The 20,668-nt window shown below is 31.8% G+C and overlaps 3 protein-coding genes across 3 annotated transcripts; 1 reads left to right on the forward strand and 2 right to left on the reverse strand.

The window, feature by feature from the left end:
• Nucleotides 1-839: 839 nt before the first annotated feature.
• Nucleotides 840-7,678, reverse strand: LOC133327379 (glutathione S-transferase theta-1). Its single transcript, XM_061535939.1, has 4 exons — nucleotides 7,549-7,678; nucleotides 1,892-2,178; nucleotides 1,552-1,687; nucleotides 840-1,006 (listed from the first exon to the last, which is right to left on the reverse strand). Exons 1-4 carry the CDS (start codon nucleotides 7,667-7,669, stop codon nucleotides 840-842), a joined length of 711 nt encoding a protein of 236 aa, XP_061391923.1. The 5' UTR covers nucleotides 7,670-7,678.
• Nucleotides 7,679-8,586: 908 nt separating this feature from the next.
• LOC133327381 (kinesin-like protein Nod) lies at nucleotides 8,587-13,947 on the reverse strand. The gene is made up of 11 exons (XM_061535941.1): nucleotides 13,831-13,947; nucleotides 13,579-13,767; nucleotides 13,295-13,499; nucleotides 12,342-12,728; nucleotides 12,126-12,280; nucleotides 10,404-10,612; nucleotides 10,172-10,345; nucleotides 9,889-10,114; nucleotides 9,200-9,813; nucleotides 8,660-8,744; nucleotides 8,587-8,604 (listed from the first exon to the last, which is right to left on the reverse strand). The coding sequence occupies exons 1-11, from the start codon at nucleotides 13,945-13,947 to the stop codon at nucleotides 8,587-8,589; spliced, it is 2,379 nt and encodes a 792-aa protein (XP_061391925.1).
• Nucleotides 13,948-17,618: 3,671 nt separating this feature from the next.
• LOC133327382 (T-complex protein 11-like protein 1) lies at nucleotides 17,619-19,812 on the forward strand. The gene is made up of 7 exons (XM_061535942.1): nucleotides 17,619-17,695; nucleotides 17,969-18,085; nucleotides 18,147-18,311; nucleotides 18,386-18,864; nucleotides 18,929-19,247; nucleotides 19,316-19,482; nucleotides 19,550-19,812. Exons 1-7 carry the CDS (start codon nucleotides 17,673-17,675, stop codon nucleotides 19,810-19,812), a joined length of 1,533 nt encoding a protein of 510 aa, XP_061391926.1. The 5' UTR covers nucleotides 17,619-17,672.
• The last annotated feature ends 856 nt before the right edge of the window (nucleotides 19,813-20,668 follow it).

Here is a 20,668-nt window from a genome sequence, read left to right on the forward strand (position 1 = left end):
ACTTGAAATTTTGTAGGGACATTCTTGAATTAGTGTAGATTCAAATTAAATCAAAAAACATGTTTGACCCCGAGACTAAAATGAGAAAATCCTTAAAGTGCCGACTATTGGTGCACTTACCCCCTATCCTTCATTTATTTCAAGATTTTGTAAATCCACACAATTTAAAGTACGTATGAAAATTTACTACAACTCTATTACTGCTGGGCAAACATGGGAGCTAGTGACCTGTTTTACATACATCAATAAGCTCGTTCTCTACGTTCTCTTTTAGTAAGTCATTTCATATGGCGGTTTCTCATTTACATTCCAAAATTATACACAATATAAAATTGCCAGCAGCTATACGTTAATTGGACCATGATAAAACACATAGCAATTTCCTTTCCTCTTCAATTCAATATCAATTTCTCAAATTAGAATACCTTCCATAATTATGCCATGTATTCGTTAAAAAAAATTTCATATTCCATTCAGTTTAAATAACATTGTGAAATACTTGAGATCTGACATTCTAAAAACGTTCTTCATATATCATATTTTGAGAGTATTAGTTAAAATATTATTTTTAATACCTTTAATGCTCTAATATTCTTTAAATACTATATTTGCTTTTTATTAACATTTTTGTAATTATTATTTTATGTATTTACATGTATATACATTAATATGAACATTTGATTTGTGTGAATCGTTTTCTTAGCAACTATAACATTAATATCTAATTCCGCAACTAAAGCACGGTTATAATATAAACTTATATGCTAAATAACAAATATTCCATATGAATGGAAATAATACAACAAAATACATAGAGGATCATGCATTTTATGTAATAATTATTGTTTCATTGATATGGCTTCTTTATGGCCTTTCTCAGCGATTCGCAATTTGTTTTCAAATTCGGCAGAAATATCTTTGTAATATGGCCCCAATTCCTCGCGAACTGCATCGTACCATTTTGAGAGCTTGTTTCGTTTAATAAAGGGATTATAACCAATGTATTCTAGAAAAAAGTAATAAAATAAAATTATAGTATTTGCAAAATGATTGAATAAAATTATACGATTTTTTTGATAAAATAATACAAATTCAAATAATTTTTCATAAAATTGCAAGATTTACTATGAATTACTATTTACTATGTTTAATAATATTCAATTACAGATGAAGTATAATTTTAATATTATTATTATTGACATTGACATTGGGAACAAACATTACGTCGAGTCGAAGTAAATTGTGCCAATTTTTAATTGCATATAAAAAATTATCTCAGTGTTGAACCTATATTGGTACTCATGGTACAATAAAAATGTTATACAATTAAAAAAAATGGGTACTCCGCACTCCGTCAAAATTGATATGTTGACTTGTGTAACAAGTGACTTATTTTTAATATATTTTAAATGTGTTTTGGGTATTTTTTTTCAAAACAATGCACACACAACATATCAATATTACATTATGTTGCCACTCTAAGGGAAATCATATGATTGCTTTACGCTAACTTTTTATTGTACCATGTTTTGTTTCTAAAATTTAACTTACTTGGTTGGTCAACTTCACATATTGCTAACAGGTCAGCATATGAAATATTATCTCCAATTATGAACTTGTTCGAATTCAGAAAGAGATTTTCGAAATCGTTTAGATTGCGATCGAGTTGTTTAGCAGCTCCATTCACCTAAAACACCAACGTCAACAAAAGATGAACCAAAACAAAACGAAAAAAATCAAATTTATTGATAAGTTTGGAAAAAAAGTTTGAAGAACATTGAAAACGATGTCATTGTCAAGATGCTTCCGTTATTTAATTTGCATGCGTTAATGAAATAAACTGTCTGTCTATATTTGCTGTGACCATTGTGTTTGTTTTTTCGTTACTTACCAAACTATCGTTGGGTCGGGTTTTCTGCAAATATGGGACAAGCCATTTTTGTTGAAAATAATCTGTACTAGCTACGCCCATGTTACGTTGACGCCATTCTAAATATTCATCAATTCGGCTGCGACCCAAATTTTTGCGTGGATACCAATGTTCGGGAACAATTTTTTCCCTGACCAAATGACGGAATATGGCTACACTTTCAGACAATTGAAATCCATGGTCATTAATTGCTGGGAGTCTCTTGAAACGAGTAACTTTATCTCTGTATTCGCCAGTGAGGTGTTCACCTACAAAATAAAATAAAAACTGAATTATATACCGGCAATTATGTATATGATATATGATAGAAACTGTATTGTTGTGGGAGTAAACTAATTTATATGTTTCAAATATACTTGACGCAATTAGCTTTTGGCTTAGTTTTCCACCGTTGCTTTCCTTTTTGTTTTTTATACTATCAGAGAAATTTGGAAATTAAATTAACAGCCTGTTTTTGTAAAATTCCAAACGAATGAATTCGAGTGACTTACGACCAAACCTTAATTTATGTTTATAAAGGTTTTCTGATTCAAAACAAAAATAAATGACATAATTTTCAAAACCAAGGAGTTTGGTCGTAAGTCACTCGAATTCGTTCGTTTGGAATTTTACAAAAACAGGCTGTAAATATTATTAATTATTATTAAATTATTATTTTCCATCATAAAACACAGGATACCAAATACAAATGAATAATAAAATAAATTACGGTTGTTCATTTACAGTAAGTTCTATTTCAGAGAGTAAGCCATTTTATTCCCTTTTGCATTAACACTGAGAAAAATAAAAAAGTAAAAGTAAACAATTGTTGATAACTATTATTACAAAATATCGAGTATACAGACACAGCTTTTATATTTTGTGAAAAAGTTTCAATAAATTGGCCGGTTCCCGTACTCCAAGAATCTACTAATTTTCTACTATTCATGATTGGTCTTATGTTGTCTTTAATTACATTATTATACATAATAAATAAAAAAATAATGGTAAATTCATGTATTTCAGCTTGATTTAATAATTATATCGATATTATTACGATAAAAGATATAGTCTAAGTGCGCCATTTTTTAAACAAACCGTTGGCACCTACCCTCCTCACCTGATGGTGTAGGGTATAAATTCATAAAATCAATATTATTAAAAAGATTTCTTTCATTCATTTATCAAGCCGTTTAGAAGCATTCTTATCAACTCAATTTAAATTGTTGATATCAAAGCCTCGCTACTGTGGCGTGATGGGTAAGAAAAATGGTCATTCGATGGAAACTTTTTAGTTTATTCACTACTTAGTAATATCAGCCATTCTTGTTTATTGAAATTTATATAAAAAGATTGTCAAAATCTGAATTACATTACATAATTTTAAATATTGAGTTTACTATCACACATACATGAGTGTACATAAATAAAATTATGAATATGAACATAATGTGATGTGAAATAAATTTGATGGATCCGCTATTATTCTGTTGAAGTTAATTAAGAAAGAAAGATTCATCACAATTTCTGCGTGACACTTCTTCAATTTTTTTTTTGTCAATATATCTGATTTATTTATCGGACAGCAACATGTTACTTATTTCTTGATTCAATTTGCCTTTTTAATTAGATCATGAATCACTGTTTTTAAAACATTATCTATTGAAAATTAAATAAATGCTAGTCAACAAGTTTTGGGGGTATTTGCGTCAAATCGATGTGATTAATAATCACTTACTTCTATCGTTAGAAAATCGGACAAAAGAATACCCGCACTATCTAAAGTATGTTTTGCCAAATCTTTTTCAAATGAAAAATAATTACCAAATTTTCATGACTGTAATTAAGTATGAATGTACACAATTAGTTTAAAAGTGCACGTGTATATATGTACATATGTAGGTATACATTTCACTACACAAAATCAGAAGTATTCTAGTAGAATCTTTGAATCAGACGATAAAAATTATTGAGTTATAGAAAATATTTAATATTTAAATATTTAATGAAAATAATTAAGGAATCCCATCTTAATATTTTTTAAGGAACGTACAAGTAGAGTCATCCCTCTTAGAACCAAATAACAAAACAAAAGAAGAGTGGATAAAACGTTTTTTGGTATAAGCATGCTATTATATGCATGCTTATAGGATCGTTATGATAGTATATATATTTGGTAAATATTAATACTTATGTTTATAAATGAGTACATGGAAAAGGGTTTCGATTGGTATAAGAACGCATTTAAACCGAAGGTTTTTTAAATTTAAATTTAGTTGTCATTTGTTTTGTATATACATATTTAAAAGAAATGACGATTTACGTAAAACCGAAACGACGATTAAATGATTACGATTTAATCCAAGCATTGTTTTTTCATATATAATTAAAACAAATTTGAATTAATAAGGGAACAACATGGCATATAATTCACAATTGAAATGTGTTCAATATCTATTCCAATTATGCAGACTCGACTGTATTTGATAAGGACAAATACTAATTGATGATTTCTTTGTTTATATTTATTCTTAATCGTTTACAAAAATCGTATTGTACCAAAAAGACTTTGGTCGAATTGTTGACACAAATTTCTAATCTATATAAATGAAAATAAAATCACACATACATTTAAAGTAATAATACATATATAAATGTGACTTTGACACTGAAATCATTGTTATGGAACTTTGAACAGTGTCGCAGTGTATATAATTTGAAAACCCATTTGCGTATTTCAATATAAATATCGACGGAATCTCCATGATTCCATGTTTACAATAAATGCTCTTCTTAGACGTGGAAATTGTCACTTGGGTAAAAAATGTATAATATACTGGAACAAATACAACTACCTCTACATGATGGTTCTGTATATAATGGAACTTGTATAATCGAAACGAAATTGCCATATTAAATGAGTGTGACACTGTTACTTTACGATTGGTTTACACATTTGAAGTCTAGTGACGATTATCGACGTATATTTTTGGCAATTTAAATACAGCCTTTTATTTGTTCGATTGAAAATAATTCCTCATATTAGATTGTCCGCGTACATTTCCAGTAAACAAACAAAGAAAATACAAAAAGTAAACAGACTACATTTTGTAAAAAAAATTTATGTTCAATGGAAATTCGCGATCTTTTCCATTGTATTTACTTATGTTCTAGATCATACAAGAAACTTCTATCAATCGAAACTGCTTTAAATTGTCCCTTTATAAATTTAAAAATTTTTACCACTTTTTGAGTACGGGAGCAAACCAACGAAAACTTTAGTGAGTACATATTTCAAGTAAGATTTCTAAATTGTCAGTAGCACAATTTAGTAACATTCTGTGCTAAATATAGAGTACGCAGGCTTATTATTCTTTTTAGTGTAACTTTTATCAATCTATTAACTATTGTTTCCAAAAATACTGTATAAAGTAAGCATCCAGTAAAAAATTTTTAAATGTTTTTGTTATTTTGGTAAAATTTTAAAAATACAATTGTTGGCGAAATCAAAGTTTCTATTAGGCCACATTTATGTCTTTATGCAAGTTCAAAGAACTTTTTTTGCTTTTAAACATTAATGTCATTGTACGTTTTGAAGGTGAACATACGAGTATTACAACAGGTGCCAATATTTACATTTTGTTAATAAAAGCGAATTTCCAGACCAAAGTATTTGAAAATTATGAATCGGTTGACTGCCATCGTAAGATAAGTATATTCATATAAATGTATTTGTTTTTTGTGTTTGTAGTGGAATATATACATTTTTTGAACTTTGGAATCGGATTTGTATGTTTGTGCATTAGGTTGATATATAAACCATCAATTAGGAATTTACATGATCAAAAGTTGGAAATTGAACAATGCCACTGCAGAATGTGTTGCATTTGGTACATGTTCATCGTAGTTTCTAATATTATTTTGGATAAACAGGTTGATTGGCAGAATATGAACCCATATCTAATACTCCAAGTGTTCAAATATGAGGTCCATGTTGGTTACCTAAAACTGTATGCATGCATTTTTGCCTTGTTTTTGTTGTGGAATTTAATGAAGACAAGCCGGTTTCCAAATGTAAACAGGCATCGATTAACATGTTTTACTTTCAGTTGTTGTTGCCTACGCAAAATTCAGAGGGGTGTGTGATGAGTTTCGAAATATTATGAGCACGATATAAATAGGAATAAAATAATCATAAACAAGAAAGATAAAATAATATATGCTATAAAACAAAACAAGTTTGAGCAATAAAGTGTAAACAAAACGATCGTTCGTACCTGATGCAACAAACAGAACGGAGACATGGGACAAATTGCATTTGAATATGTGAGGCCAAGTCACAAATTTTCGAATGTTATTATCAGTCAATTCAATAGCTTGTATCAATTTATTAACCGATAATAACGCTGTTGAAATCTTAATGCTATTATACCATTAGAAAATAAATAAATATATTTGTAATATTTTAGATAAGCATTTTAAACAAAGAAATTTTTTTCTTTTTTTGTTAAAGACACAGTACAAATAAATTTAAAATGTTTTCTGCATAAATAAGAATTAATTATTTCACTTAGCTTATTGTGATTTGCATTAAGTCAACAATAGATTTGTTTGCTAAAGCTGAAAGTACGCGTGTCTAAAAATATCACACACAAATTAACACCATTGTGCAAAAAGTTTCCATTGCAAATAAAATAGACTTAAGTATATATTATTTTTAACAAATTAACATTGCCTACCTATTAAATTTAAGTAAAAAATTATTAGAAGATTTATATTTACCACAAAAATAGAAATACCTTGCTTTCAATATGCCTATTTGTTTCTAAAATTCTTTGTCGGTGACCTGCGAATTATTAGAAAATAAACAACTCGTTATAGAGAGTTTATTTTGTATGAGAATTTCCACTTGTATCTTATAAAAAGAACAAACTTCGTTATATGCCAGTATTCACTATAGCCATGGATACATTTTGAATTTTTATGTATTAACTTGCAACTTAGTGGCAAGTAAATACAATCACAATATTTTATATTTTGCCTAAATAGTATTTAAATCGTAAACGAAATGATTTCAATATATGATATGAAATAAAGATTGTATAGAATAAAAACCAAGGCGGAAATATAATTTTGTCCCACAAAAAGATTTTATTAAAAGTACATTTTTACCTCCACGCTTAACCTTATTTTATTTATTTATTTCACTTATGCATAAAGGAAATTGAAAAAATTAAACAATTTCAATTCTTTAGCTTTGCTAAGAAAAACGAATACGCATCGCGATTTCCATTGTTTTTTATATAAAACAAAAATTTCAACTGTGCAAACAATTATGAGGACATGTTGAAATATTTTGTACTAAAATACAGCATATTTAAATCGTCCTCATTCGTTTCATAAATTATGTATATATCTACAAAAAGTAACTATTGAAAAACTGAATCATTTGAATATATCTCTGCCTATTCAAAAATTGCATGGAAATGCATATAGTTAGATATTTAAAATTAAAAAAAAAATAATGCATTGTTATTTAGAAAATTCTTGTTCGTAATGAATGTTAGACTGATGAAGTCACTTTCTTCTATATATTCTCATATATATATATACAAATATTTGCGTAGATATGTACATACCTTTTAAAAGCGAAATCGGCACTGGTTCGAAGGGAATTTTTGAAGCTTCCAATAATATATATAAAGCACGACTAGATTGGTTGAGAACATCGTAATAGAATTTAATGGGTTGCATGGGCATGGTGACTTTGTTTAATAATAATAAAAACCCGTGTGTTATGTATTTATTGCACTCCAAGTGTAGTTCCGTTTAATAAACTTCTTTAACGTAATCGGTTGTGCCGTTTATAAACTTCACCGGCCACAGTCAATGTTGAACTGAGCTTGATTTTCTGCTGAAGATCAATTAATATGCGAGCATTGAATTGGCGGCAGGTCTTGTATTGGCTATCAGCTAACCAACACCGCCACAATATTGTGTTTGTTCACATCTTCGTTCCCCACGCCACCCAGTACATGCAATCCACTTGAATGCAAATGGCTTGATTTCATCCGGTATCGTTGTATAGGAGACCAAAAGCCGGTCGATCGTATGTTTATTTTGAACATAGTGTTAGTGTTATACACACAACAAATCCGGTTCTGTTAATTTGTTGTTGTTGTTTTTTTACTTTTTGTTTTGTTCCCAATATTCGTTGTATTCTCTATTATCGATAAGCTACTACCCATAAAATCCACTCATGTTATGAATATGAATTAATGAGATAATTACGAATTGTTTGTTTTGAATCGTTCGTACAGAATACATAACTACACTGTTAGCCATAAGTTTGCGCTATTTCTTGAAATTTTTTTATAACCCAAAAGGAAAATCAATATGTTGATCTGTGAAATTTTATTATTTATTCTAGGGCATAAAGTTATTTCCACATTCAAAAAGTAAACTGGCCATCTCTAAATTTTAAATAGCATTTAATAGTTGTTGTTATACGAGTTGTTGTTGTAGCAGAAAAATAAACAAAACACTGTTCGTTTGATTCAATTTTATTTGATTAAAAACTGTGTAAACCTAAACATATCACACCTAAATAGTAAATTCATTAAATATAAATTAAATGTAATAAAATTATTTATTGCAGTTCCAATTCTCTCACAATATCACACCAAACAATTTGCCTAAAAAGATAAATTTTAATGTGGTTTTTTTCATAAAGTTTTATTAAGAGATTACCTCTGCAAATTTTTCCCATTCATTCCCTCGCCATAGGGGTAGTTTTTCAACTTGCTTCCATGATTTAAATTTGCCATGTAGTGTTCTGAAATTTAGGGAATAAATGATGAATATAAATGATATATGTAAAACATTCATGAGAATATTAAAAGATAATTTTCTATTTATTTAGCTTGGGCATACTGTCAACAAATAGATCAAATGCCCAAGTGTCAAATCTGTTTGGTACAAAAAAAGTGATGTGATCAAGACTCGCATTTCAGATTAAGCACAATATGCATACAATTATGATTGCAATAGAATATTTTCTCAAAGTGAGGATAAAATATTCATTTACTTTTTAATAGTAAGGGTCAAAGCGGTACTGAAAAAAGAAAACCACAAGTATTGCAGTGCAAATGAAAAAGAATATCGTTTAGAGGTTGATTAGATAACTTATAATTGTAACTGTGGCTCTCATCATTCTACAGGTAGTGATCAGTTGTGATTTCGTTGGAGGCAAGTAAACAGCACAGATTTTTAATATCGCTGCATACGTACCGTTGTGTTATTATTTGGAAAGCTCTCTTTTGCCCAATCATTGGTAAGATTTGTATTTCTTTCAATGAACCTTTATTGAGAAGTTCCAAAACGCCCTTCCTGTGTTTACTCAATCTTGATTTGGCATTGGACGACGATGACGAGCTATTGCAAATCTGTGAAATTAAACTGCTGTTTGGGTCCTTTGTTTTCCTAGTGGGTTTCTTGTTCTTTGGAGTTTTTGTCATTATTATTGGCTCCGCGGGGATTTCCTCCACTTCGTTGTATGTATCAAGTCGGACATTTTTGTGCCGTTCGGCATACCTCTCCAAGACCGATCGACGCGAACTTCGCCGCCTGTTTGTAATATTGTGAATGTTTTCTTGTGATGGACCGGCGCAATTCAGTGATTCATTATCAATGATGGAATGCACAATACCGAAGCGTTCAGAAATGCGCCTTGATCGTCTTATAGACTTATTCAAATCCTTTTTATCAGAAACTGTCGCACCTGCAAAAAATGTTTCTGTGAAGGATACTCTTTCATTTTCCGTGTTAGGGCTAGATGTTTTTGGTGGAAGTTTAGTGTCATGTGGTACTTCTGGTACTTTAAACAAGTCTTCGCTTGTATTGAACTATATTGAAAAATATAAAAAACACACATTAAAAACACGAAATAATTTATTATTTAAAAAAACAAAACGTCTTACCAACTGGCATTTCGCATTCGCTTTTAATGGACTGTCCCGGAGAACTTCTTTCATAATGGTTTTAATTTCTTGGCGCATATTCTGAGTCAACGGTGTTTGATGTTGGGCTAACGATGGAGTCTGTGGGGGCATTAATGCATGTAAATTACGCTGTAAAATGTCCATGAATTTTTTCTCCAATCCGGATTCTAACTCCGTCATATATTTGCGAATAACTGGACTGAAACTAAAATACAAATACATTAAATTCTGTTTACAATATCAACAACTAAATAGTTCCTACTTGTTATTTCCGTTATTGTTGGGCGCTCCATCAACTGCTGTGGAAGTTGATATGTTCAGGCTTAATAGAGATCCATTAGAATCAATGCTTCGATTGAAGAGTGATTCTCGATTATGTGTAGACTCTAGTTGTGCCATATTGGGCAGGTTCATGGCGACATTTGACAATTTCGGTCTAAAATAATAACATCTATAATAAACGCATTACAAATAAATGGAATTCACATCCTTACCGTTTACTACTTGCAATCTCAGTTTGATTACAACGATTTACTTCAGCACGTTGTTTCTTGGGAGTGCAAAAAGTATTGCTTTTAACGGCTGACTTTACAGGAATTACGTTGATTGCCGTATATGTCCTTTTCATTGGGGTGGCTCTGTTAGAATTATGATTTTGCAGAGGCTTTGTCTTGTAAGGGGTTTGTTTGATTTTTGCATTTTTCTAAAAACATATTTCCAATTATATGTTATAGAAATATGGCCGACATAGATAAAAAAGATACAGAAATATCGTCAGGTGCTACTACAGCATTAATACATTTTTTGGATGCCTCATTTGGACAAAACAAGTATGTCTACAATATTGAATTGGCTACTAAAAAAGGCGACAATTATATGGGTGTTGTATATCGCATTAAGGTATCAACAACTCAAAGTATCACTGACAGTAATAATGTCATTAAATTTATTATGAAAGTACCGCCTCAAAATCCACAAAGACGCCAACAATTTTTTGCTGGTCCTGGCTTTCAAAGAGAGGCATTAGCGTACGAACATGTAAGTATTAATTGCTATGGAAATCTCTACACAACTATATTATGTCCTGTCTTAGTTTCTACCCCTAGTGAATGCGTTTCAAATGTCTAAAGGACTTAAACACAGTGAAATGTTTATTGAGTACCCTCGATTTTACTTTGCCATTCGAGACGAATTTCATGAAGCCATTTGTTTGAGTGATATACAACAAGATGGATTTTATATGCATGATCGTTTTAAACCGTTGACTCGTGACCATGTAGCGCTGACAATGCGCATTTATGGGAAGTTACACGCAACATCACTTGCCATAAAGGATCAATCACCCGAAAAACTTGAAGACCTAAAAAATATAGTTGACATATTTGTACAACGAAAAAATGATCCGCAATTAAACGATTATTTCGAAAGTCTTAAGAAGACTGCCCTGGATTGCGTTGATAAAGAGCGGGAAAGCAATTACTGGGAAAAATTGAATGCTTATTTTAAACGGGGATCTTTTTATGACCTTATGCTAATGTTATTGAATCCCAAAGAAAGCGAGCCTCTTTCCGTAATATGCCATGGTGATTGTTGGATTAATAACATAATGTACAAAACCGAGGTAACTCTTTGCAACATTTATAAAAAAAAAGTTAACCAATTTTATTGTACAGAATAGCACGATTGCGGATGCCCGTTTGCTTGACTGGCAAATCATGAGATATGCTTCGCCTATTATCGACATAATGTACTTTTTAATGTCATCTACAACAACAGAGTTTCGAGCACAGTATTTTCATGAAATGTTGGACATTTACCATGCATCGGCATGCGAGCATTTAAAAAGGCAAGTAAAAACTTTAAATTCATTGTGTTACTCCTTCTAAAAGGTATCTATTTGCAGGTTGGGTTCAAAACCTGACATATATACTCGAAAGGCTTTTGATAATGAGCTTAAAGCTAAGGCAGCCATTGGTTTACTACTAGCTATGATTGTTTTACCTATACTCACTACGAAAAGTGAAGATGTACCCGATTTGGAAGTACTTAGTGAAAAAGTTACTTTGGGACAATCAACCGACGCTATGGAAGCTGGATTTGTTGGAGCAAAATCTGATGTATTTCATGAAAGAATGAAGGGTGTAGTTTGTGACACCATCGATTGGGGTTTTATTTAATTTATACAAATTATACAAAAATATTTCATCTATAATTACCTTTATATCCGCAATTATACTATTGATTTGAGGTGTATTTTTCAATTGTTTGGCATTTTGGGCGAACCTTAACGTTGATAGTGTTTCACTTAAATCCTCTCGATGAGGACTGATGCAAGCCAACAGGGTTAAATATGAGTTCAAATTTAGCGAATCTAAGACAAATAAAATTTACATTTATTTCTGCTTATATACACAGATTACTGCTTATCTTACCTTGTAACACAGAACTAAGAACACTATCACGGTATGGTATGACCTTACTTCCCATAGTCATGGCTTGTAAAACCTTACCTATAGACAGTAGTCCCTGGTTTATGTTAACGCCCTCTGACATAGCTACACCTTGATGGCCTGTTCGTCTCACACCTTCAGAACCGGCCAAATCAACCAGATTCATGCAGGACGACGTAATGGCTTCTTCATCGTTTGCACTTTTCGTAATACAACGTAGATGAATTGTAAAAATAGCATGGGAGCGGGAACTTTGCGAATTCATTTTTGTAGGCCGAACATGTCGATTTTTATTACCTTGCGTTAGTATGGCATGGCATTCATTAATATTTGTCAAAGATTTACGTGACCCACCCGTATATCTGTAACCTAAAATGTATACAATATTAGAAGAGGTAATTTTTTACTAGAAATTTCTTGCTTTGAGATTAATTTCTAAATTTTGGTTTAGTACAATTTTAAGTACACAGTAATATTAAAGTCGGTACGGGTCATATTTCTTTTAAAAGAACAATAGGGCATTTAACACCAATTTAGTAATATTTAGTAATTCAGCACATAAACATACAAATGAGTTTAGATCTATGTACCAACAGAATATTTATATAATCAGGTAGGCAGATATTGTTCCTGTACATCAACGTATATTTGTTGTTTTACGGCTTACCCAATCAGTCCTTCATACATAATTGACGGTTGTTAGTAAATACATGATTGAAAATGTGGATATTTGTCTTATTACTTGGTGTTAAATTATTCATTTAAATAGTTTATGTCTAACAGTGATCTATGTTGTACATTTAAATTTTACATTTCTACGTAGCTACCTGCGGTGCACATGGAACTCCCAGATAAGAATGTATACACAATATAAGGCATATGTAGCAGATTTCTATTCTTACTTAAGGGTAACAAAATCATAGCTGAGTTCTTACCTTTAGCAATAATGGGCTCACTAGCATTCTCTGCTAATAGATCGTAGACCTTTTCATTGTATATTTCTATAAACGAAGCCGATATTTCTCTTTTTACAGCTGGTGGGGTCCTTTGGTTTTCAGCATCACATATATTTTGTGCTTCATCGGAAAATATTTCCTTTAAAACTCGCGGTACAACACCAATATGTTCTCCATCAAAATTCTAAAATTGTTTTATGACAAGCGTCATGGGATATGTGGATATATTGTTTTTAATATTTTAAATCTTCTTTTGCACTTACCGTCGAATCCAATCCCATGGTATACGATTTCCCTGTACCCGTTTGTCCATACGCTAATGCAGTACAGTTGAAGCCCAGCTTCAATTTCTTCACAAGGGGTTTTATTAAATCCTCAAACACCTGTGATTGGCCAACATTAGGGCCCAGCACATAGTCAAAACTGAATGGCCTCTCATCAACGACTAAAATCTATTATCAGAAATAATTACTACTTTTATTTTCACTTTCATTTGCATATATTTTTAGACTTACATTAGAATTGGGATGATAGCCAATGACGCTTGGTTCCCTGCTATTGCTCAATGATTCCCTTACAGGTCTTTCCCTGACAGCAATTTTTACCGCACAATTATCGTTGGCGTTATTCATATTGCCTTTATGAAAATTGCAGATTGTAATGTCATTTACAACAATAAATACAAAATTTCAAGATAACACACGCACTCTTCAAATCAAAAATTCAAACTGTTTATAAAGACGTCAGTGCTGGCAACTCATGTTTGTTCACAGTCCAGAGTTGTCAATTAGTATATGTAGTTGCCATACATTTAGAAAACAAATTGTAATAGAATCAGTGATCAACTAATACTCGACGTGGGCTGTCGACGTGCAGCAAATATCTGTTTCCCTTTCGTTTAAAGGCCAAAGGCGAAGATAAAATTAAGGGTGATATGTGCACTGAGGGACTGAAATGATTTTGACTTTTTCAGATAATTTTCATTTAACAGAAAAGCGAAAATACTTAAGGGGGACACATAAAAAAACTTCAGACTTGGTATGTTAAGTTGGCTTTTTCATTGTAAAAGAATAAAGAACAACAGCGTCCAAAATCAATTTTGACTTTGATATATCCTTATAAATAAAAGCCAACTTAACAGGCCATGTTTGAATCCTCGTATTTGCTCCCCTTTATTTTGGGTAAATACAAAATAATAAATATTACAGCCCTACCTAAAATTCAACTAGCTCGTTCATGTTTATGTAAATTCGCTATTACAGTGAAACAAACATTCTCATTAATATTTTTGGAATGACATTGTGCTTGAGCTTTCTTTTTATAGAATCTCCTAAGTGTAAGGTAAAAACTCATCAAAATATGATGATGAAATAAAAGAATTGGAATCACATGTCTGTATGAAAGAAGGATGAAACACATACGTGGATTCAGGACTGGTCCCTTACGTTGGCTTTGTGTGAAATGTCATTTTGTAAAGGAATACCAGAGTCAAACTTGATTTTCGACGCCGTTATCCTTGATTCTTTTACAATAAAATAAATTAACTTAACATGCCAATCCTGAAGTCCTCTTATGTGTTTCCCCTTGAGCAAGGTTTATTCAAGGTATATTTAACAAGGTAGCCGCATCGGCCCAGCTGTTGGTGCAAATAAATGTCAAATATGTTGTTGTAGTGTAAAACCAAAAAAATAAAAAACAAAATTATAAATGAAAATCTCCGAATTTTGGAGAGCTTGTTTGGCAATACTTTTATTAACATTTTCTACAATAATCTGTGTAAAAAAATCTTATGAATCTGTTTGTTTTGGCAAAATGTTTTTGACATATCAAATAGAAATTCGCCGATGCGGCTACCTTATATATCTACCTTGGGTTTATTCATAAAGTTAACAAGCAGGCGAATTCATACCTTAGTCTTCTCTTGCTGTAAACATTTTAATCGCGAAATACCAGACAGAACAGGATAAAAAATCAAAATACTCCATTTGTCTATTGGGAAAGTTCGACATATCACACTGACAATAGTGTTAAATACAATAACAATATTCTATGTTGTTGATGTTGAATTGTATTTGGTTTAATTTGCAGCTACCTTGTATAATTGTACCGCGACATATGCCATGGTACAATTATACAAGGTAACTGTAATACTCAGCTGATTTGATTATATCGTAATACTCGTGTCAAGTTCGATATGACATTCTTGATTTATGTAAAACGACCCACGACAGCAGGAAAAATTTTTATATGTTATACATAAAATACGATAATATAATTTGAGCTTTACAATATATAGGGAACCAGAAAAAATAAAACACCATTTTGGGTTGTATTCTGCAAACGATGGAAAAATAAAGTATAAGCGTTTAAAGTTTTTTCTGAACCGGTTTTCAACCATGAATTGGCATGAGAATTGCAGCTTGAGTTGAATAACAAAAAAGCAACTATGTATGTGGTGGCTTCTTCTTCCAGATATAAAATAAATATACACAACAAGTACTGTGTTTATTTGACATATTTTTAATAAATAACTAAAAACGCGAAAAATGAATGAAAGGTTATGATTTCTTTCCAAAATCCAGTAGGGAATACCATGAAATATTTGTTTCATCCCTAATAAAAGTTCCGTTCCAGAACCTACAAGAATCTACTAATTTTACAAGTTTTGCAACTTTTTATTCGAAAACCGTTCCTGAACCCTCAAAACTAGTAGAATGTTGAATCAAATTTAAGAGAGCACAAAACAAAATGGCGTTCTCTTTGTAAACTTTTTACTCGACAAATTTGGCCGAGTAAATATGGTAAACATGAATGCAAGCTTCTGATTGGCTGTTACGTCGATTTTGAAGTATTGCCATCTAATTTGGCATTTTTACTAGATTTGCGTTCCCGAACTTTTCAAATTATTTAGTACTCTGAGAGGGATTTTGAAACGTTTACTAGCTTTACTATTGAAAAAGTACTGGAACAAACCAAAAGTAATTACTTCCAGACGAACGCTTTAATAAGCATCATTTTCATTTCATTAAAATTTGAATATATTTAAATTTATTTTGAATTTATTTGAGATAGTATTCGAAACAAATTCACACACACATACACGAAATATGTATTTTGATTTGATGGAACAAGCCACCTTAAGAAAAAATTGTAATCAGTTGGTAGCTGTGCCCTATCTTTTTATAATTGTACCATGCTTCATAGTATATTTATGCCATGGATCTATGTAAACATAGCATTGCGTCTTTTTTGATGAGACCAGCCACCAGCTGATACGGTACTTGCCTTATGAAGTGGCTTAGGGTTACCACAAAAAATTTTTTGTTTTGTTTAATGCCTTGTCGGATGCATTTATTTAATTTCATTTCATTTACACAGTCATTCTCGAAGCTCGTGGACGGTTCTTTTTGTTCCTCTTTGAAAAATTAAACTAAACACATAAAAATAAATAAAAAAGTTTTTAAAATTATAAGTAACAATTTGTGATTTATTGTATTCTAAAAACAAATAAAGGTGTTGAAGTAAGTATTGTAAAGAAACATGGATCCAACAACACTTCAAAGTAAATGACTAATATAATTTTGTTTAATTTCGTTTGATTTTTTTGCATTTTAATAATTTAAATGGCTCGGAGTGTATAGATTTATTTAGATTAAATGCTATCTCTAGATCCATTTCCATTGTAATTTCGAAAGAAACGTCCTTGTAACAATTTCCTAATATTATTATTTTTTTTACTTTGTTTACATATCGAAATGTGTTGTGTGTATATATAGAAACATGTGTGTGTATATACGCTTGTTCTCAAATGGCTGATTACGGCGCTCTGCGCAGTATATAAAAGAAATGCTATGACCCTGTTGTTAAATTTGTCTTCGGGCCCCAGATCGGTATGATACAATAATAATCAAATGTCAATTTCGAAATGGAACAAAGCTACTGCTTTTTAAGACTTAGACCCGTCTTCCTGGGCAGCTTTATGAATCACGTCCACTGCTAGTTTGCTATAGTTGAAAATACCAAATTTATCACTATTTTGGTTGGGAAACCCCAGTCTATTTTGATATACAACGTGGGGTAAAGTGACTAATTTTACTAATTTAAAATCTTTACATTCTTTTTCAGGTTTTGGCTTTGTTTAAAGCATCCCAAATTCTAACAAAGAACTACTCTACATTCTCTGTTGATTCTGATTGGTGCATTCAACTTCATTGTGTGCATTTGACATAAAAAGCTGAATATCCATTTTTGGCCAAAGCAAGTCTTTGTCACACAAAACAATTCACAATTCAAAGCAAGGAAGTAATTACTTGTTGACTGGAAGACGCGTATAAAAACAAACGACGCAAAACAAAAGATGCCAGCTGATTCAATTTCTAGGTAAGGATCGTGGGGTGTAGGGGATGTGTTAGTTCGTGCAAAAGTTGTTTAACTCCACTTCCTCACAAGTTCTCTGTCTGTCTCGCATATGTTCACTTAACATGAGAGTAGTGCCCATTTTCACAAATCAATAAAGTGTATGTAATGTATTTTCGTGCTCTGTCATTGTTTGAAAGTCGCGACTAGCTATTGTGTAGATAAAGAAAAAGGGAAACAATAATAAATAAACGTAGTTACAAATACGTAATTCGTGTTTTCTCTATTGTATTTCAGGATGGATTCAAATGGCTCCAATGAAAATGACAAAAACAATACATCTCAAAATATTTTGGGTACTTCTCCAGGAGCTAGTAGTTTACGCTCCCGCACCGATAGTGAGTGCTCTGATAAGTGAGTACACTGCTATATTTTTAATTACCATCACTTATTCCTGTATTTTTTTGTGGCGTAGGCTAGCTCGATTTGTTTTACCCAGCATGGATGGCAGTCCACCAAAAGTGATGACACTTGACGAAGTCACAAATGTCGTTAAAAACATACAAAACATGGAACTAGCACACGAAATTGCCTTGAATCCAGAGTTTAAATTGCAACCTTATGAACCACCGGAGAACAGGTATACCAACACAATAATTAATAATATAAGTAAATCCAGTGTATTTATTGTCGTTTACTCATCTGTTGATTTAGCCTTGAAAAACGCATCAAGGATTGCATGCACAAAGCTTTCTGGGATTTACTACGAGAACAATTGAATTCCGATCCCCCTTCATATGATTATGCCATACAACTTTTAAGTGAAATTAAGGAATGTTTTCCACAAATTTTAACGCAGAACAATAAACTCATACTGGATCAAATTAATGAGATTTTGGACGAATCTGTTATTCGCCAGCAAGCCGAGAAGGGTGTACTCGACTTTAAATCATATGCCGATTTTATTATTAAAATCATGGGTAAATCATGTGCACCAGCCAGAGATGACGACATTAAGAAGCTTACACAAATCGAAGATGTAGTTGATATGTTCAAAGGCATTTTGGATACAATGGCTCTCATGAAATTGGACATGGCTAATTTCCTATTAGACTTCTCCCGAAATGCTATTATGGCAAACTCAGTGGAGTATGAGAAACAGAAATTTAATGAATATTTGGAATATTATAAATGTACGTTTGTTTTATCACTCTTTTATGAAAATCGAATGACTTAATTTGTTTAATTTGTTTTTAGTTGGCTTTCCCGCAACGGAAAACTGGCTTCAACGCAATCTCTCTCCCACCTCAAGTGGCACATCTGTAACTCCAGATCAAGCTATGTCCAATGCCTATATGGAACTAATGGATTGGCAGGAGAATATTGATTTCCCCGAAATTCTATCCACAGACAAGGATCGCATTCTCAAATTGGGTCAACGGGCCAAACGTTTATGTGTCGCAGCATCACTGATATCCATTTGTTCAGCAGTGCCTATTATATCTCAGCGTTCAGAAAATCGAATTGAATTAGCTAAACAAATTGAAATACTGCTACAAAGTGTTACAAATGAAAAGTAAGAAAATTTTGAACTTATTACTATTTTGAAAATTTGAACAAAAATGTCACCGTTTCCGATTGCAGAGATATATCAGAGATTATTGATAATATTTGGGAACAAATAAAAACAGTAATCAACAAATATTTACAAAAGGAGAATCAATCAGCAATGGACTCAGAAGTGGAGACCATGATTCGAATGCAAGTAAAGCAAATAGCAAATAGGGATGCTCCAGTACGACAACTAATGTGTAAGTACACATTTTAGACGAGAATGTGAAGTAAGAAACGGCTAACCGTTTCTTGTTATTTTTTTAGGGAAACGTTTTCAGACTTATTTTCGACTGGCACTTCGTTCTAAGGGCGGATTACCACCTCCACCCCCAGGCTACGTAGATTTTAAAGATGAACTTGAATCCTACACCACTGCCCTTAAGCGTGTAATAGCCTATAATCACTCTGTATTTGGTGAATATTTTTTGCAAATACTCACGCAGCGTCAAAATGACACAAACAATGATAGTATTCGTGCTAGTGCAGATGCTACCACTGATGCCGGACCTTCCACCTCACAGCAATGAATGATACAGAAGTAATTTATTAAGGAACTCCAGCAAATGGAAACCGCAGTTACGGAAAGCCAATAGACAAAACTGTATTGCAGCTGCGTTGGATTACTTGGATGGGGATGTGTGTGAGAGTATTACCGAATAAGTGATTGGATTGAAAACTTATTTACCCAACAAAAGCACCTTTACTGTCAGTATAGAGCTGTGAGAATTTTCGAAGGCAAGAACTCTTACCAAGCAGCAGGATGACATATTTGTCGAGGGACTCATAATTACTAAACTTAAACTTAAGTCATAACATCTAACAATGGTGCTTACAAACAATAAAGATAATAGTTGAACAAATATTAAAGATTTTCTGAGATAAAAACAAATTATTTTATTATAGCATCAGAATCTTTTTTTATTTGTCGTTATAGTAACAAAACCCATTTGGTCATCAAGTCGAAAGGTTGTAGGAATCCTTTCATAGTAGAACGCTTTTAAATTTAAGAAATTAATTGTCATATTTTTTATAGATTTCCATTTAAAATTATTCAGCCTTATTCTGGGACATCAATTTACCGTGAATTTGTTCGCTCCTCCCTTTGAAGTTATTCAGAACCAGAACTCGAAGCGAATTTGTTCGCATTTTCACTTTCTCCTTATTCTGAATCAAATTCGAAAGCGAAAAAATCCGTTTTGGGGGAAATTAGTTATTCTTGATTACAGGGAGTAGTAGTATGGAATTCATGAACAAATTAAAAAAAGTATTTTTTCTACAGCTCCACATTGTACTCAAGATTTAACTAAGAATGTTGCAATTTATATTTATAGGTTTTATAGGCAGGGAACTTAAAAATATTCAGCTTATTCTGAACAACATTTT

The sequence above is a fragment of the Musca vetustissima genome, unplaced genomic scaffold (genome assembly GCF_032173495.1).
Source record: "Musca vetustissima isolate MV318-11 ecotype Yass unplaced genomic scaffold, APGP_CSIRO_Mvet_v1 utg119782, whole genome shotgun sequence".
NCBI classification, from domain to species: Eukaryota; Metazoa; Arthropoda; class Insecta; order Diptera; family Muscidae; genus Musca; species Musca vetustissima.

What these genes read in the sequence shown, in the direction of transcription:
- LOC133327379 (XM_061535939.1), bottom strand. Translation starts at nt 7,669, where the DNA reads ATGCCCATGCAACCCATTAAATTCTATTACGATGTTCTCAACCAATCT. An exon ending in CCCGACCCAACGATAGTTTG is followed by an intron (nt 1,688 to 1,891) that starts GTAAGTAACGAA and finishes TTGGTGTTTTAG; the next exon opens with GTGAATGGAGCTGCTAAACA. An exon ending in ATGTGAAGTTGACCAACCAA is followed by an intron (nt 1,007 to 1,551) that starts GTAAGTTAAATT and finishes ACTTTTTTCTAG; the next exon opens with AATACATTGGTTATAATCCC.
- LOC133327381 (XM_061535941.1), bottom strand. Translation starts at nt 13,947, where the DNA reads ATGAATAACGCCAACGATAATTGTGCGGTAAAAATTGCTGTCAGGGAA. An exon ending in GCTATCATCCCAATTCTAAT is followed by an intron (nt 13,768 to 13,830) that starts GTAAGTCTAAAA and finishes TTCTGATAATAG; the next exon opens with ATTTTAGTCGTTGATGAGAG. An exon ending in GTATAATTGCGGATATAAAG is followed by an intron (nt 10,613 to 12,125) that starts GTAATTATAGAT and finishes ATATGTTTTTAG; the next exon opens with AAAAATGCAAAAATCAAACA.
- LOC133327382 (XM_061535942.1), top strand. Translation starts at nt 17,673, where the DNA reads ATGCCAGCTGATTCAATTTCTAG. An exon ending in CCAGCTGATTCAATTTCTAG is followed by an intron (nt 17,696 to 17,968) that starts GTAAGGATCGTG and finishes ATTGTATTTCAG; the next exon opens with GATGGATTCAAATGGCTCCA. An exon ending in ATATTTGGAATATTATAAAT is followed by an intron (nt 18,865 to 18,928) that starts GTACGTTTGTTT and finishes ATTTGTTTTTAG; the next exon opens with TTGGCTTTCCCGCAACGGAA.